Source organism: Camelus ferus, chromosome 27 (genome assembly GCF_009834535.1).
Source record: "Camelus ferus isolate YT-003-E chromosome 27, BCGSAC_Cfer_1.0, whole genome shotgun sequence".
Taxonomy (NCBI): Eukaryota; Metazoa; Chordata; class Mammalia; order Artiodactyla; family Camelidae; genus Camelus; species Camelus ferus.
Genome location: NC_045722.1, coordinates 5,160,048 through 5,177,144, shown reverse-complemented (window position 1 = coordinate 5,177,144; position 17,097 = coordinate 5,160,048). Strand labels below are relative to the sequence as shown.

The 17,097-nt window shown below is 57.7% G+C and overlaps 1 protein-coding gene across 1 annotated transcript in view; it reads left to right on the top strand.

Annotated features, from left to right (window-relative positions):
• Nucleotides 1-17,097, top strand: part of CSPG4 (chondroitin sulfate proteoglycan 4) — a 35,124-nt gene that overhangs the window by 2,403 nt on the left and 15,624 nt on the right. Inside the window, 1 exon segment of the mRNA XM_014558221.2 lies at nucleotides 16,357-16,520. Coding sequence (XP_014413707.2) covers nucleotides 16,357-16,520 — 164 coding nt within the window.

Genomic DNA, 17,097 nt, shown 5'->3' with positions numbered 1-17,097 from the left:
AGAGAAGCCCGCTGCCCAGCAAGAGCCCCCAGTCCCGCTTTGTGGGAGCTCCCCACCTGCATAGGGGCGATGCTTAGGCCACTGTGCCAGTGTGGATAAGAGTGTTGTCCAGCACCTTCTGAGTCCTGTCGGAGGCCCAGAAGAACCACAGGCATTGAGGAGACTTGTGTCTGAGCTGATGCGGCTACAGTCAGGGGAACAGCATGAGCAAAACCAGGAGGTCAGAGTAAGCACAGTGCATGTAGGGCGGTGGCTCCCACACCTCTTCTCCAGCCTGGCATAGCTGACTGTGAAAGGCAGAGGTGAGGGGCTGAAGTGGGACTCAGGCAGGGAGTACCTGGCAGAGAGGGTTCCTGTGTAACCTGCCTGGGGGCTTTGCACTGATAGGGTTTCTTGAGGGCAGGGCTGGGGTGAGGACGGGGAGACATCGGGTGCAAGGAATTGAACCAGGGTAGAGTCTGTGTCCTCTAAGGATGGTTTGGGAAGATCAGCGGTGCTGGAGACAGCCTCTGAGCCTTGTCTCTATGTGTGTGTGTGTGTGTGTGTGTGTGTGTGTGTGTGTGTGTACACTGCCCCAGCCCTCTAGAGCAGAACAGGGGCCAGGGCCCTTGGCCCAGCCCACCCAGACTCTGAAAAAGCTGTTCCAAAACCAGGTATAACTGAGCCCCCCTCCCAACATTCGCCCGCCTGCCCAGGCAGGACAAGAAGAGCCTTTCAGCGCTGCCCGCCTGGGGGGCCCAAGAAGAGGGCTGCGCCAGGTGGGCCCGGGGCTGATGAGGAAGGCGGCGGGGGGGGGGGGCGGGGGGGCTGTGGGTGTGTGTGGAGTGCTCAGAGGAAGTGTGTAGGGAACTGGGCGTGCTGCCCAGGAGGGAGTGGGCAGGGGAGGGGGAGTTGGAAATAACCCTGACGTACACACTCGCTGGTGCACACGGATGTGGGTGCACACATGAGCACAGACAACCGTGCACACACTAGCCATGCTCACAGACCTGGGCTGGGTGGTGCCTTCGGGGAAGGAGGTGAGGACAAGATGGGGCAGGGGTGCTGTGCCATGCTGTGCCTCTGGTTCAGTGCCAAGAGCAAAGGAACAAGGGGGTCCTTTGGGTCTGGGACTCAAGCCTGCTCCCTTCCGGGTCCCCCTGCTCCTTTACTGCCTCTCTCCCAACTGCTGGCCCCAGCCAGCTCCCCCTTTGCCTCCAACATGCCCCCGATCCATCCTGTGTCCAGTCTGTGGAGGCTTCTAGAATTAAGACTCCTCCAGGTGCAGGCTTGGGGTGTGTTTCAAAAATACTATCTGGCCATTATTACTTAATGTGTATGACTAATTTTTTAATGAACTGAATTTGTATGAACAGTTATGTACTTGGTTTCTCCCTGGGGTAGGGGCTCCTAGCTCTTTCTGCTTCTCAGGAGGGTCCATAACTCCAAACAGTGGAAAAAATGAAGCTCTTTTGTAACAGAGCTCCTCCCTCCAGAGACACCCTGTCAGGGGCACTAACCATGTTGTCCTGCAGTCTTATAACAGCCCTAAACGTCAAGAAACATTCCTATTTTACAGTTGAGGAAACTGAGGCTCTGAGAATAGCAGGGAGTGGCCTCAGGCCACTCTTCGGGCACACGGGCCATGGTATTCTCACTCACCCCCAACAGCCTACTTTCTCAGATCAGGCCAGGTGGGCAGCCACACACCAGTGGACTCAGATTCCCATCAGAGGAGAGAGACAGGTCTTCAGGAGAGAGACAGCTCCCTGAGGACCCCAGATCTCTGTTCCCGTCTCCACAGACCCCTCCAGCAAGTGCCCCCAACTTCTCTAAACCCTCCCTACTTCCTCACAGCATAAACAAATCCTCTTCAAGAAAGCCTGCTACCCTTCCTCCGACACCTGGGTAGCAAATAAAGCCACGTTTGTCTCAGATTTAGGGTAGTGGCTCAGGGGGCTGCCTCAAGGTGACTTGGTGGCATGGCTCACCCATGTTCTGGACAGTGCCTCTCCCATTGACCATTCCCTCCTCCTGCTCAGCTCCTGCCCACGTCCCTGCCGCTCCCAGCCTGCGGAAGAGCCAGCTCTGCCAGCTCTGGTGTGCATTAGCCAGGCCTCCCACCACTGCTCATGCTAAACTGTTTCAGTGTGTTTTGCTTGTGGTTTAACTGTCATGGTGGGTCAGTGAGGCTGCCTCCCCACCCAAACCTTACTGCAGAGACTCCCCACCCCAGGCCAGCTCTCCATGTTTCATAGGGAAACCAGGGCCCAGACGAGGGGCAGCTGCATTCTCAGAGTCACACAGCAAGTCCTTAGCAGGGTGGGAGCCAGGCCTCTCTGCTCTTTGTCCTTGTATGCTGGTTTGGGTATGGCCTTCCCCACAGGACCAGCAGCTCCCCGAGGGCAGACCTCCCATCTGCTTTTCTCAAAGGTTTCCACTATCTTATTGCACACAGACTGGGCTCACAAGGGGCATAGAGATCACTGAGCCAACCAGGGGTTTTCAGACTGTGTCCAGGGTGCTCGGAGCTTTTCATTCCCTTTTCTAGGAATACAAGATGCTTGCCCCACCCTGATTCATACGTAGCAGTCCCATGAACATATATTTATAGATTGGGCTTTTGTGTAAGATATGGTTTTGTTAAGGCATTCTGTGGCTTAAAAAAAAGAAAAGGCTAGAAAACCAACTAATTACTTTGAGCTGAAACATACTGAGAGCAAGGGAGACTCAGGTCAAATACAAGAAAGGACTTCCTGGCTTTCAAAGAATCCAAATAAAGATTGATACCAATGGCTCCTGGAAGATGTTCTTCCCTAAGTGGAGCAAAATCTGGGTGCCTGAAGGCAGGGAGCAGAATATAATCCCAGTTTCCTCCAGCCAACCCTGGGGACCTGCCCTCTCCTGTCCGAGCATCCCTCCTAGGACCAATGGGACATTTCTGAGCATCCAGGTAGGCAGGAGCCTCATGGTGCTACCTGCCTGCAGGCCTAAAGACACCATGGCTGTGCTGAGCCCTCTTTCCCCCTATGTATCAGCCTTCACATTCAAGGCGATGCTGTGTCCCACAGGCTGGCTGATAAACTAGACCATGGGATAGTAATCCATGATCTCTGAAACCCTTCTACCTTTGTCCAAGCCATTACCTGCAACTGGTCCTTTCTTTTTCTCCCTATCCTTCACGGTCCAGCACCAGCAGTACCACCCCTGGGAGCCTTTTCCAACCATTGATTACTGAGGCGCACAGCCTGGTCTGCCCCCCTTCTGGCACCCTGCCCTCCATCACTGTGGGATTAAAGGCTTTCCCACCCCCAACCTTCACCTGTCCTCTGCCCCCATTCCATGACCTCCATCAGTGTAAAACCCAGTAGGTGTGCATGTACATGCATGCACGCACACACACTCATGCACCCACAATCAGTATGCTCAGCAGCCTGGCTCTGGGCCTAACAAGGAGAGTGTCCAACCCCTGAGACAGCAGCCTAGGGGAAACCCCCAAATCAGAACACACAGCCCCCAGTTCTGACACTGGACAGGGCCTCTAGCCCGGGCCAGCCTGCTCTCTGGGGAGATAGAGGAGGCCGAGGAGGAGACCAACTTCCGTTCCCACCTAAGCAACCCCTCCCCCACCCACATTTCAGGAGGGGGCAGCTATAAATATCAGTGGGCCCAGGATGCTAATTCCCACGACACTAGCCCTTCCCTGCCCCTTCCCTTATACACAGCAACTGGGGCCAGCCCGGCTCTCCTGCAGCTGGAGGCCAGCCAGCCAGGCGTCAGGCCCAGACACACACACAAACACACACACACACACACACACACACACATCCTACTGTGGTGAGAGAAGGAACAAATCACCCTTTTTGGGCGTCTTGGAGCAGCTAAGAGCAAGCTCCCCTCCCGCGCCTCAGTCCTGACTCAGGCCCCACCTCTCCCTCCTCCGAGTCCTCAGCTGCGGAAGCTCTACAAGGCTGGGGAAGGCAGCAGGCCAGGCTCACAGTGGTAAAGGACATGCACGGTGTTAGAGAACTTAGGATTTCATTCCGGCCCTACCACTTCATATATGACCTTGGGCAAGTGACTTGGCCTTTCTGAGCCTCAGTTTTCTCTTCTCTGAAATGGGGATAAGTAATTCCTTCCTCCTATGTGTGTTGAGGATGGATGCCCTTTGCCTGGAGTAAATGCTCAGTAGGCGCCTGCTCCTGAGGCTGCTGCTGTTCTGTGAGGACCATCTTCTTCTGGCAGGGGCGAGCCCAGCAATAGCGGGGCTCCTGCTTGGAAATCTCTGATGACGTTTCCAAGGCAGGGGGTTGGGTGCACTGGCCCAGGGAGAGAGTGTATGGGATGAAGTGACTTGGGAAAAGGGAGGTGGGCCCAAGGGAGCTATCGGGCAGCCTCCACCCACCAGCCCAGAACCCTTCCGAAGGGGGGATGGGAGGCCCTGCATCTGACTGACTCCCTGGGCAGAGGCCCACACATCTCTCCCGCATGAGGAGAAGCAGGGCAGCCCCTCCCAGCCCCACCAAGCCCCACCCCAAAGCCTGATGGCCCCTTGGATAGAGATTGTTGAGCCGAGAGGCAGCACAATCAATCTGTTGGAAAAATGACCAAATGAAACTCAGACCCTGGCCCAAGAGCAGATGGGTAGGGATGGAGAGAAGGAGCAGGCATCAGAACCTTTAATAAGATGGTGAGCTGAGAAACCTCTTTTTTCTGCTCTCTGCACACCCTTTGGGGGCTCCTCTGGAGGTAGGGGTGGGAGCCCAGGACCCGGTGATGCGAATGGCTCCCATGGAGCTCCCATTGGCTATTACCACCACTCGTTAAGCAGTAGTGGCTGCATCATGAGGAGCAGAATCGAGACTGAGGGAACGAGGGACCCTCTCTGCCCTGGGCTACTTGGACCAGTCACGGGTGGTGCCTGAGTCCATGTATGTATGAGATCAGAGTTGGTGGAGGTGAGGGGAAGTGAGTCTTGGGAAATGGCTACAGAATGATTTGAGCAGCCTAGGGGAGTGCCAGCTGGAGGGACATTCTGGATAAAGAGGCTGGCCAGAGCCCAGGTCCCCTAGGCGAGTCCCAGTGTGTGGGTATCCTCTGCCTTCACCCTCATAGAGGTAGCTCTTCTGAACAGACCACTGGGCAGAGACTGACCAACTCCCCGGATGTATGTTAATAGAATCCAGGCTCCTGCCCCTGGCTCAGGCTCCATCTCTGGGCATCTGGTGCCTGTGTGTTTCCGGACACTCATCTGGAGCCTAGCTGAGCCTTTCCAGGTGTAAGTATTCAGATGGGGGCCTGTCCCTCCAACTATTGACAGCCCTAGGGCAGGAGAGGTGTTGTAGGGACCTGAGGCAAATGTGTAATGGCAGCCCTTGGGATACCTGGCCCTGCTGTGTGGCCTTGGGCAGACTTCTGTCCCTCTATGGGCCTCTGAGTAGGATCTTTATTCTCCAAGGCCAGCTATAAAATTCTGGGCTCAAGCCTCTTGGGAACAGGACAGGGGTCTCTGCTTCTATCCAGAGAGAGCTGGCTGCTTGTCCGGGTCCACACAGCAAGGTAGGCCGGTATCTGAACAGGGCTGAGGGGCAGCCCAGCCTGCCAGAGCTCCCTGGCATGGAGAAACTGCTTTCCTAAGTTGGCCTGGAGCCCTGGGGCTCTCCTGCAATGAGAGCAGCGGCTCCTCTCCACCGCTGGTTCCCATCTTCCACCCCCTGGCCCCAGCCCCGCCCTTCCAAAAATAAACCCAGACCACCCCATCTCGTACCAGCCAGACCCACCCAGCCCCTTCAGAGCCAGTTGAGTCACTGCTCAAAGCTGCTCCTTTTTTTAACTGTCTGAGTCATTGGTTGTGGCTATGGCTCCATGACACGTGCCCCAGGCTGCAGCCACCCCACAGCCCCCAACGGCACAACCACGGGAGGGGTCTGAGTAGAGGCTGGCAGCAGGTGTGAGCCCAGGCCATAGCCTCAGCTTGTAACCTCTCCAGACCTGGGCAGTTCACCTCCCAGCAAGCCAGAGCCCAGGCCTGTCCTCAGCTGTCCTGGAACTACCCTGTCCCCTCTGTCCAGGACAGTTCTTCAGGAATCTTAGTGACAAAACCCATCTGCATCGGCTCTGCCCCCAGAACTTTTCTTTGCTTCTAGATGGACCTGGGCCTCCCAGCATTAGATTGCCAGGAACAGAGGATCTCCAGGCGCTGGGCCCTGGGGGTGGTAGGAGTGGGGAAGGCCTGGCCTTCTGGAATACAGGCTACAGAGATGCCTAATTCCTGCATTTCCTCACCTGGACCCAACTCAGACTTCCCAGAACACCGTGAAGACTTTCTGTGGGACAGAACGCCCACTTCAGGTCTTCCCTTGCTTCCTCCATCTCCTCTTCTATTCACGGTGTCATCTGGGCTGCAGATCTCTCTTCCCCCACCCCTGTCTCTGTCTCCTCTCCATCTCTCTCTCCCCATCCCTGTCTCTCTCTGTCTGCCCCATCACTCTGGCCCTTTCCTTTACCCTGTCCGGTGGCAACTGGCACCCCCACCCCCCGACAGGTCCTTCTCTGGCTCCCCCCACACTCACCTCCACCCATTCCCACAAAAGGCTCTGAGCCCCGGGGACCAGTTCTGAGAGAAAATTTCCACCCCCTCACCCAAGTCCCCTCCTTCCCCTGCCCCCAAGCTCAGGCTACATCCTGTCCCAGGGAATGTCAAGATCCCACAGGCACTTCCTTGGAGGCTGAGAAAGGGGGACAGGGGGCCTGGGAATGGCCCCACCTCCGAGCCCCTGCTTGAGCAGGAGCCTGCACGGCCTCAACCCCATCCATCTCCTGTCTGTGGCTGTGGCCTCCAGCTATAAATAGGGGCTCTGATTCTATTTTCTTTAAAAACAAGCACCAGACTGTCACCACAGGCCCAGAAAAGCACACCCTGGCTGGGGCAGTGCCCCACTCTGCCCCAGCTATTGTGTCCAGCCCCCTGCCTGCACTCCCTGGGGCCCTGGAGGGCAGAGAAGGACTGGAAAGAAGCCTGGAGGTGAGACAAAATAGGGCAGAGCTGGGGAAAGCCCCCACATGCAGCCCCTCCCTGCCAGGCCAGCCGGGGAACGTGGCACCCTTCCTGCCCTGTTGGGCCCTCCGTCCCTTCTTCCCATCTCCCATCCCCAAGCAGCGACAGTCTTGTCCAGGAGAGTTAACACAGAGGTGGTGGTAACACAACTCCCCAAGCCAGGGCTGAGCCTCTTTGTATCCCAGATGTGGAGAAGGGGCTATGGGTTGTGGGCAAGGGAGGGGAGGACCTCTTTCCTGAAGGAGCACGAGGGCAGTTCACAGGCAAAAGGGAGAGAGGAGCTTGCCGGGCAGCAGGTCCAGGCTGAGCAAAGGCTGGAGTGGAGACCTGTGAGGTGTGGATGGGAAACAGTCCAAGGTCTGCTGAGGCTGGCGCGTGGGGTGTTCAAAGGAGTGAACAGGAGAGCCTGGCGGGGCAGGGGCAAGGTCAGCCAGCACCTTCAGTGCCGTTTGATGGTGAGGCAATGGGGACCATTGAAGGCATCCAGGCAAGGGAGGATGATGGAGTGGCTTTCAGTTTAGGTTAACTGTGGCTGCAGCTAGCAAAGGGAGGCAGAAATTCGTTAAGCCAGGCAAAAGGTGGTGGCCATCTATCTTTTGGGATGGCACAGAGGAACAGGAGTGGGAGACAAACTTGAAGGGCAATTTAGGGACTAAATGGATGGAACACAGGAGGAGGGAGAGGGTCAAAGTGACTTTCAGATTCCTGCTCAGCAATGGGAGGTGGTGGGGCCTTCACTGGGTGGTGAGCAGTTTGGAGGAGAGATGATACTAAGTCTGGCTTGAACAGGCAGGGTTGATTTGGGGGTTCCTATAGGTGTTCCTGGTGTAGGTGTCTAGAGGGCATCGGCAGGTGGGCCCAGAGCCCTGGAGAGTTGGTGCTAGAGACAGAGATGTGGACACCATAGCAAAGAAGCAGTGCCTGAGGCCAGAAGAGAAGAGATGGGCTGGAGAGAGTGTGGCAGGGGTGGTGCTGACAGGCTGAAGGGGTCTGCAGAGTTGGCAGGTGGGGGTGCCATGCAAGGAGCTATTCCAGGGGGAGTCAGGCCTGCCCAGCAGTGGGAGGGTGGGGGTCTTAGTCTGGGGATCTCTGGTGGAACCACAGAGGCCAATAGCAGGGACATTAGGTTTCCTGGTCCACGTTTCAAGGCCACACACTCCCGCTGGCATCCGTCCTACAGGCCAAATGCCACCTCCATCCGATCCTTGCATTCCTTAGGTACTGATGCTTCCTCCGTTGGTACGTGTGTCTGGGCCTCCTGGATGGCAGATGTGCTGGCCAGGGGATACAGGCCCTGGGTCCTGTCCTCAGGAACCCCCAGTGTAGCCAATACCATGGCCCCTCAGGCCAGAGGTGGCTCTGCTGTAACTGCTGGAGTGACCACACCTCTCACCAGCCACTTCCCGCTGGGCTGGGCTGGCCAGGGGCCGGGTGTGATCCCTGACCCAAACCTCTGCTTCTCCAGTCTCCTGGACGTGGGGCTTCTGTCTGTGGGGTCATCTCACTCCTCTTTCCTATATTTCGGATGGGGGAACTGAGGCTCAGATGGCAGTGGCTTCTCCAGGGCACACAGCCTGTTGAGCACAATCTGGGCCAAATTGGTCCAGGCCTCTGTCCAAACCCACAGTCATCGCTTCCACTATCCCCCATCCCAGCTCACACACTCATCATCTCCAAAGCCAGCCTGCCAGGCTCGGGGGAAGCCCTGCCCTTAGCAGTTCTCATCCCAGAGCAGAGGGCAGGCCCAAGATGAGTAGTAGGCGTCCTAGCTCTGGATTCTGCCCGAGAGAGGGGCTAGCCCGTCAGTCCCCTGAGGGCAGGCTTCTCTCCCTGGCCAGAGCCCACACCCCCGCCTTTCCACTCTTTGCTCTGACCTCCAAGACTCCAGTGGGCATGAGTGGCACTTATCACTGGTTTCTGGAACGTGCCCTCTTCATGCAGCCTTGAAGAAGGTCCCTCCCCAGTCCGGCCAGCCCCAAATCAGACCCCTTCCAGCCACACTGGGAGAGGCCGGCTGCCAAACCACCCATGGAAAGCAGATGCTCTCCCTTCCCTTCCTCACTCCCTGCCCCCTCCACCCCTGACCCTGAGAGAGGGAGCCCCCTAGGACAGGAAGGGGAAGAGTGTGTCTTCCCCAGGCAGGAAGCCAGCTCTCACACCCTCCTCCCGCTGGGGCCAGCGGCAGATGCTCCGCTTCTGATTCACAGGCAGCACCCAAACCCCCCATGCCCCCAGTTCTGTGTGCACACAGCCCTGAGGCCATAGCACCCAGCTCTGGAGCCGCACCCACAGGAGCTTGAGTCCCAGCACTGCCCCTGCTCATCTCGAGGCCGTAACACAGGCCACTGCTGTCTTTGAGCCTCAGTTTCCTCACCTGTAATGGGAGCTACCTCACAAGGACCCTGCGGGGTGGGGGACTGCAGGCCCAGTGCCAGGCGAGGGTCCTTCCCTCTGTTTCTTCCCTGCCAGAACCCCAACCTTGGCCTGGGCCCACTGACATGAGGATCCCACCATGTTTCTGGGGCCTAGAAAGCCCAGAGGGGAAGGGGATGTGGAAAAAGGCATAGAAATCCACCCGTCTCCCCTATAAGGAGGAAAATTATAAGGCAAGGAAAAGCCTCTCGGAACTGCTCCATGCCGCAGCAGCCCCACCATGGGGAGCAGCCGGGCCTCTACAGAGGCTCCATTGTGGGCCCCGCCTCGTCCCCGCCCCAGCCCTCCAGCCTGGGTTGACTCTGGGCTGCTGCTTCCAGCGAAACCTTTCATTTTCCCTCCCGCTTCCTCTGTGCCCCACGTGACCCTAGGGTTGGAACACGTGGCTGGGAGCCCAGGTCACCAGCCCTGCCCCTGTGGCCCAAGCTCAGCGTCTCCCACCCCACCAGGGTACTCACCTTCCAGAGGGGGTCCCTGAATTGGAAATATTTCCTAGTGTAAGCCCCTCAGCATGGGGCTGAGGTTAGAGGACCAGTGGCTGAGGCCGATGACCAGGGTCAGGGCTCAGCCAATAGCTGAGGACACTGTTGTCCTGCCCTGGCCTCCTTGGCCTTGCAAGAAACCAGAAAGGCAACCAAAGAGGTCAATACCCCGAGAGCGAGTCTCATGACTTAAGAGTTCTTGTCAAAGGTCGGGAGGGAGGGTATAGCTCAGGAGGTGGAGCACATGCTTAGCTCACACAGGGTCCTGGGTTCAATCTCCAGCACCTCCTCTAAAAGTGAATACGTAAGCAAACCTAACCACCTCCCCCACCAAAAAAATAATAAATAAATATAAAAAGAGTTCTTGGAGCGAGGAGGGGTGGAGCCATCGTGACCCCAGCAAGGTCAGGCAGGGCCTGACATTCCTGCTCTCTGCTCAGATGGCTGTTGTCTCCCAAGAGGAAAGACTACTTTTTAAAGTCCACATGACTTTGAACTAACCTGCCATTGTTCCTGTGGCCGTGTCTTGCGGGGCAGGAGAGTAGCAGGTGGTTGGCAGGCCACTGGGATGCTCTGGTTATTCCTCAGTCTGGAATGGGGGTAGGGAGCCAGAGCAGTGGGCACCGTGGGCCTTCACGTGGGTGAGCATCTCCCAGGCAGCCAGCCCTGGCAGGCTGTGAGCCATCCAGCCCAGGCTCCGTGACCCTGGTGTCACCACCACGGCGGGTTATGTTGTCCCTTTGGTCTGACCTGGAGTCGTCCCTGTAACTTTCCCCCTTGTTACCTTCAGCAGTAACAGGCTCAGTTTGGGAGGGTGAGCCTTGGCGGTGCTTTGGGACATGCTGAGGGAGGGGCAACACCTGAGTAGACGCAGTGATGGCTTCCCCTTGCCGGGGAGCCAGGGAGTCATGGTCCAGTACCCAGAGCAAGACATCCCCAGATCCTCACCTGCCCGCACTCACCTCGACCTGCCACGATGCACAGCGCTCACCTGCTTGCAGTCACACTCACGCCACGTGCAGCCCACTGAAGCCATGCGGGGGTCTGTGGGGCTGAGTTCTCCTATCTGCGTGTTTGCTTCCCCAGCTTTGAAATGGGGGGGGGGGAGCAGTGTAGGGAGCACCAGCCCCACCTGGCAATCCTGGGGGCTGAAGCTCTGGTTCTAAATCAGAGGGCGTTTTCCACCCCACCCCAGCCTCCTCAGAGGTCCCCTGGCTTGTGGGCAGAGCTCTGGTAGAGAAAAAGCGAGTCCCTTCGAGGCATGAGAGAAGGGGACCAGGCCTGGGTCTAGAGGCCCCGGGCCCATCCCTGCTCTCACACAGGGCCAGCATTCAGCCCCCAGGTGGGCCCACCCGCACACACACCCAGGAGGGGAGACAGAGAGCCCTTCATCCCAGCCTTGGCTCTCCTAGAACACCCCACCCCACAGCCCCCCCTCAGACTCCCTCTGGGGGGCTCTCCCAGCCTCACTGCTGCCTACCCAGGATCTGGATCTGGAACCAGGACCTGTCACCCCTGGCTCCAAACCCCAAGAGGCTATGGTGGAGAAGCCCAGCTTTGCCCCAGAGCAGGACCCTCTCCCTCCCCAGCTGGCTGGCAGGGTGCCCCCTCCTCAGCCTCCTCCTCCAGTCCACAGCAGCAGGCCCACTGCCAACATCCTGCCTTCTCTGTCTCTCTTGGTTTTTCCTCCTCCATCTCCCTCCTCAGGCCTCCATCTGGATCCCTGAGTTCAGTCTTTGTGGAGGAGGGGGTCTTTATTCCTCATTCTCAGTTTTGATCTCAGTGTCATTTATCTTTTTCAGACTTTCTGTGTCTCCCAGGTTAGTTCTCCTTTTCATCACCATTGCTGTATTATTGTATTTGTGAATGAATGAATGAATGAATGAATGAATGAATGAACGAATGAATGAATATGGGTTCCCACTTCCCTTCCCATCCATCTCTCACCTCCTGCTCCGTCTTGGTACCACTGGGTGAACCTCCCCCACATCCAAATGTCCATGTCTCCCACCACCCATCCTTGACTATCGGGACCAGGCACTCCCCACTGGCCATCCTGCCCAGCAGCTCTGGGCTCCCAGACTTTCTCCCTTATAAAGTCAGGCGGCAGCAGACACCCAGGAATGCTGCCGCTGCCCGTGACGGTGACGCATCCGGCTGTAGGGCTGCCTGGCTCCCCCCAGGCAACCAGGAATGTGGTGGGAGCGGGGTACACAGAGATTGATTTCGGGGGGTTGGGGTGCCCAGGGGCAGGGCTCGAACAAGCGGCAAGGCTGAGAGCTACAGGCTTTCTGCTTCTCTCTGTCAGATCGCTTCTCCTCTGGAGCCTCAGTTTGTCTGTCTGGTAAGTGGAAGCCAAGCACCCTACTGCAGGCAAGGGCCACAGAGAACTCTGATATTATGGAACCCCTTACCAAGGAGTGGAGGTCCCAGGGCTGGAGAGGCAGGCCTGGCGCTCTGGAGTGTCCTGGGGCAAGGGTGGTGCTCCCAGTTACAGCCTGGATGGGACAGAGGGAAGAGGGGGCCAAAGACAAAGATAGGGAGAGAGGAGGGAAAGCAGAGGCAGAGACAAGGGAGACGTGGGACAGAGATGGAGAGAGACCGTCTGGCCAGCCCCAGGGGTTCTGAGAACCCAGAATGATCAGGGTCTCAGACTGGAAAAGGCGCCTGTGCTTGAGACCCTGCCCCTAACCAGCCTGGGAGAGGGAGGGGAGCCTGAGAGAGACTGAGAGGCCAAAATCCTGCCTGACACGCAGAGGACTGAGCATCGTGACGGAAGTTAGCCTCATGTTCGGGGTCCCCCAGGGACAGGGATCGGGTCCCCATCCATAAACATCCTAGGAGTGCCGCGGGGAGCCAGGGGGTGCCACACAAACCCGTGCCCTGCTAGAGGGTGGCTTGTCGGGAGACCTTAGCCTAGACTTCATCTCCCTGTGTGCAAAGGGGCTTGGTGGGGAAGGACACAGACTCTCCTGTGCCCCCAGCCCTCATCTCAGGAAGAGGGATGGAGGCGCCCCACCCTGGGCCCAGACAGCAGCGCCCTGTTTGTGGGCCGGAAGGGTGGGAAGCTGTGGGATTCTCCACCTTCAGCAAACCTCTCGGATGGATGGGTGCCGGGTGGGAGGGGCGGCAACCCTCCAGGAACACACTGCCCCTTTCACGGAGCCAGGCGCACCCAAGTCAGGGCGGGCAGCACCGAGGGGCAGGACAGGCCTGGGCACAATCAGTGCTCTGTCCTGGCAGCTCCCGGGCCACACGCACGCACACGCACAAACACACAGCCTTACGCAAACCCAAAATACACTCCCAGCAACCGCCCACACACTTGCACACGTGTGCAAATACACATCTACGCAGCCCTGGACACTCACCTGTGTACCTTCCTCCAGGCAGAGAAACCCATACCTGTGCCACTCTTCCTGCCCCCCCTACTTGTCCCCCAGGCCCCATGGGGCCTCCTGCACCCCCCAAGCAGCACACAACATTGACCCTCTGCACACTCACACTTGAGAGCAGCCCCCAGACCAGAAAGGGAACTCTAGGACTAATCCTCACAGACAGGAGGAGGGAAGAGTGGGAAAGAGTGCCCATTTTACAGAGTGGTGATGCTGAGGCCTGAATCAGGCCCCTTCTCCTGGCCCAGGGGGCAGCCCCCATAGCTGGTGCAGGCCTGAACTGGTATTCTGATGAATCATGGGTCTTCTTGACCCAGGAGATTCAAGGACAGGTCTCTAGGCAGCACTGATGCCCCCTATCCTCCCCATCACCACCCTGGCACCCCTGTCAGGCTGCTGAGCCTGGCATGACCCATGCTACTTTTCTATTTCTCTGTCTTCAGCATTTCCAGAATCTGTATATCCCTGCCAATCCCTTGGCCTTACTCCCCTCTGAGAGTGCCCATTTCCCTCCCTCTCTGCTTATCTATACCATCTTCACCTCCGCCAGGAATTCCTCTGGGATTGACTCCTAGCTCATTATTTCTTTATCCTGTATCCCCTCTCCACTCGAAGACCCTCTCTAACTGCCCTCCCGGGACAGGGATTCTAGGTTCTTACAGCTGCAGCCCGTCAGAGACAGTAAGAGGCAGAAGAAGGGGACCAGGAGGTGGGGGCAGTGGCGTTGTCAGAGTTTCCAAAATCTGGGCCAGCAAGGCCTCCGAGGCCTCTGTCGGGGCGAGGGGGCTGCCTGGCCGGCCTGTGTGCTCCAAGCAGCACAAGGCAGCTTGTGTGAGCCCTTTCCCGCCTGGCCCCACAGGAAACAGCAGGGCCCAGCCCCTCAATGGGCCCATTCAGCCCCTAGCTCTCTGGAAAGTACCTCTGCTTCCTGCCGCCATCCCACTCTGGCCTGGAGATCCAGGCCAAACAGGCTGCTACTCTCCTCTGCTGGGAGGGCGCTGGAGGCAGGTGGTTCAGTGGTTAGAGCCAGCCAGCTACTTGAGGCCCTGCCCAGTCCTGAGCCCGACTTTGCCCTGGTAGGTCGACATCCACCTTTAGCAAAATAGACTGTGGATGGGGGGGCTCAGCCCCACACAGGGGAGGCAGAGGGGGCCCCCCCATCCCACACGTGGTAGGCAGGTACGTATTTAGCAACAAGCTCTCTGGGAGAGTGGGAGCCCTGGCTTGTAGTGTTTGCCTCTTTCCATGGTACAAGTATTCTCGCTGGGCAACATCACCTGGCTTGTAAACGCCTCAAAATGTAGCATTCAGTTCTTGCCAGCTGCTCTGAGCTCCTGTCTGCCACGGTGGTGGCTCTATCCTGCAGGGGCCACCTGCCCCCACCCTCTGCGCTGTGGCTGCCCTCGGTTTAGTGTGCTGAGTTTTGTCCTTAAGAATCAATATCCTTGCAGATAAGGCACCCCTGCATTCCCTGGTCTGTGCCTCACTGGGACTGAGGTGTGCTGGGCCTCCTGGGCTGTGTTCCCCCCTGAGTGGCTTTGCAATTCTCCTTTGAATCCTTAAGCTTCCCAGACAAGGTTCTGGTGTTGCCTGCAAGGGCTGGCAGGAGGAGAAAAGTAGAAGGGGTTTCAGCTCAGCCCGAGGGGAAGACCATCGTCTTTCTCGGACACCCCTCTATCCCTCCAGGCCGTGTTGGCTGCCAAGTCTAGGACTCCTGCGGTGGCTCCTTCCTCAGGTGCATGTCAGCTGGCTCAGGCTGCGTGTGGACTGGTGCCAGATCATCCCTATGGGTCTTTACTCATTCACACAGGATTTAAGAGAAGCCCAAAAGGGATCAATCATCTTTTTAACCTATTCCTGTCTCCCCCCAACCTCAGCCCTGGACATCAAGGGGGCAGAGTCAAAATTATATTTGGCATTAATCTTCACAAAAGGAATGAACCAGAAATTATGGCAGCAGGTTGGAGGTCACGGGAGGCTAATCTGTGGAAATTGCCTGGAGGGGGTGACAACTTAAAAAGAGGAAGTTTCCCAGTCTGGGACAAAAGGGGCCCTACACAGTGACCACTAACCTGAGGGAGCCCTAAATATGACCTCCTGCCTTGAGGGGCCTTCTGGACTGTCCATCAGGCCCTCAGCGCCTCCCAGGCCTTGTCTTCAGCCTCAGACCTAGGCTTGGAGAACTCAGCTGTAGTCATCCCTGGCTTCCTCGCCATGGTGGAAATGATGGGGCCGGATCTGACCGCTCCCCAGGGACCATTTATAGTTTCACAGCAGGAAGCAATACAGGGTGATGGAGGAAGTTTTGGCCCATTTTGGGTCTGGCACTGCACATGGTCTCCATCTGGCCTCAGAGCCTTTTCTCCTTGGGGGACTCAGGCCAACAAGCTGCCACCCCCACCTCCAAAGACAGCTGGGAACATGGCCCCAGAGAGAAGCAGGGATGGGCCAGACCCCAGCCATGGCCCCAGCCAATCTGCAGGGCATGGCATGGAAAGCGTTGCCCAGGTGCCAAAACCACATAGGTGCTTAGGAGAAGGAATAGGCTCTGTTTGGGTAGATGTGATCTCCTAGAACTGGGGATTGTTCCTGGGGACTGTGACAATTGGGCCAGGTGATCAGGCCAGTGACAGTTTCCCTTTGAGCCTGGGAGGGGCCAGACCCAGGGTGGAAATTCCTCTGGGCCCCAGGAGAAGAGAGCCAGAGCGGGCAGGGCCTCTGGTCCCAGAAGCCTCTGAGGAGGAACCTAAGAACTGTCGAAAGTGTTGGGTCTGTGCTCCTTCAGAGCCAGGGTCTGGGCTGGACACAAAGCAAGGCCGTGCCTTCTGGTGCCGGGACCAAGCAGGTGCTGGGATCAGCTAAGGTCACAGGGACAGTGCCACATGGGCGAACTGAGAGGGCAGCGCCAGCCAGAGGCGCCCTCCCTGCAGCCCACCCAGCCTGCCCTGCAGCGCCTCCCCTCCTCCCGGCCAGGCGCTGAGCCTTGACCACAGCTCCCTCTGTCACACAGCCTCTTTCTTCGGAGAGAACCACCTGGAGGTGCCTGTGGCCACGGCTCTGACCGACATAGACCTACAGCTGGAGTTTTCCACGTCCCAGCCCGAAGCCCTGCTCCTCCTCGCAGCAGGCCCGGCTGACCACCTCCTCCTGCAGCTCTACTCTGGACGCCTGCAGGTCAGTGGCTTCTCCCTGCTCAGTCTCCTTCTCTAGCTTTGAGCCAACCATCTGTGTGACCTTTTGCAAGTCACTTTGACCTTGGGGTCTCAAGGTCCCCAGTGTGAGATGGACAGTAGTGTCCCAGAAGGTGTGACTCCCTGTGAACTGGCTGGGCCCTCCTGTTCTCTAGCCACGTTTCTCACCATGACCCCTAGCTGGCCTTTTGTGTTCTGACCACACTGACTGCTTTCAGTTCCATGCCATCTTGGTGTCTCTTGCTGCCATGCCCTATAGATTGACTGGGGCCATGGCTAGGGTCTGGCCCAACCCTGCTTCTCTCTGGGGCCATGTTCCCAGCTATCTTTGGGGTTGGGGGTAGCAGCTTGTTGGCCTGAGTCCCCCAAGGAGCAAAGGCTCCCTCTGCCTGGGCATGCCTCACTCATTCCCCGCACCTGCCTAACTCCAGCCTCTCCTTGAAGTCTCAGCATGGACATCCTTTCCTCTCTTGGGCTGGGCCCCTCTCTCAGGCTCCAGCACCCCTGTGCATCCCTCTGGCACAGCACCAATCGCCCTGTATCACCATTGTCTGTTGATG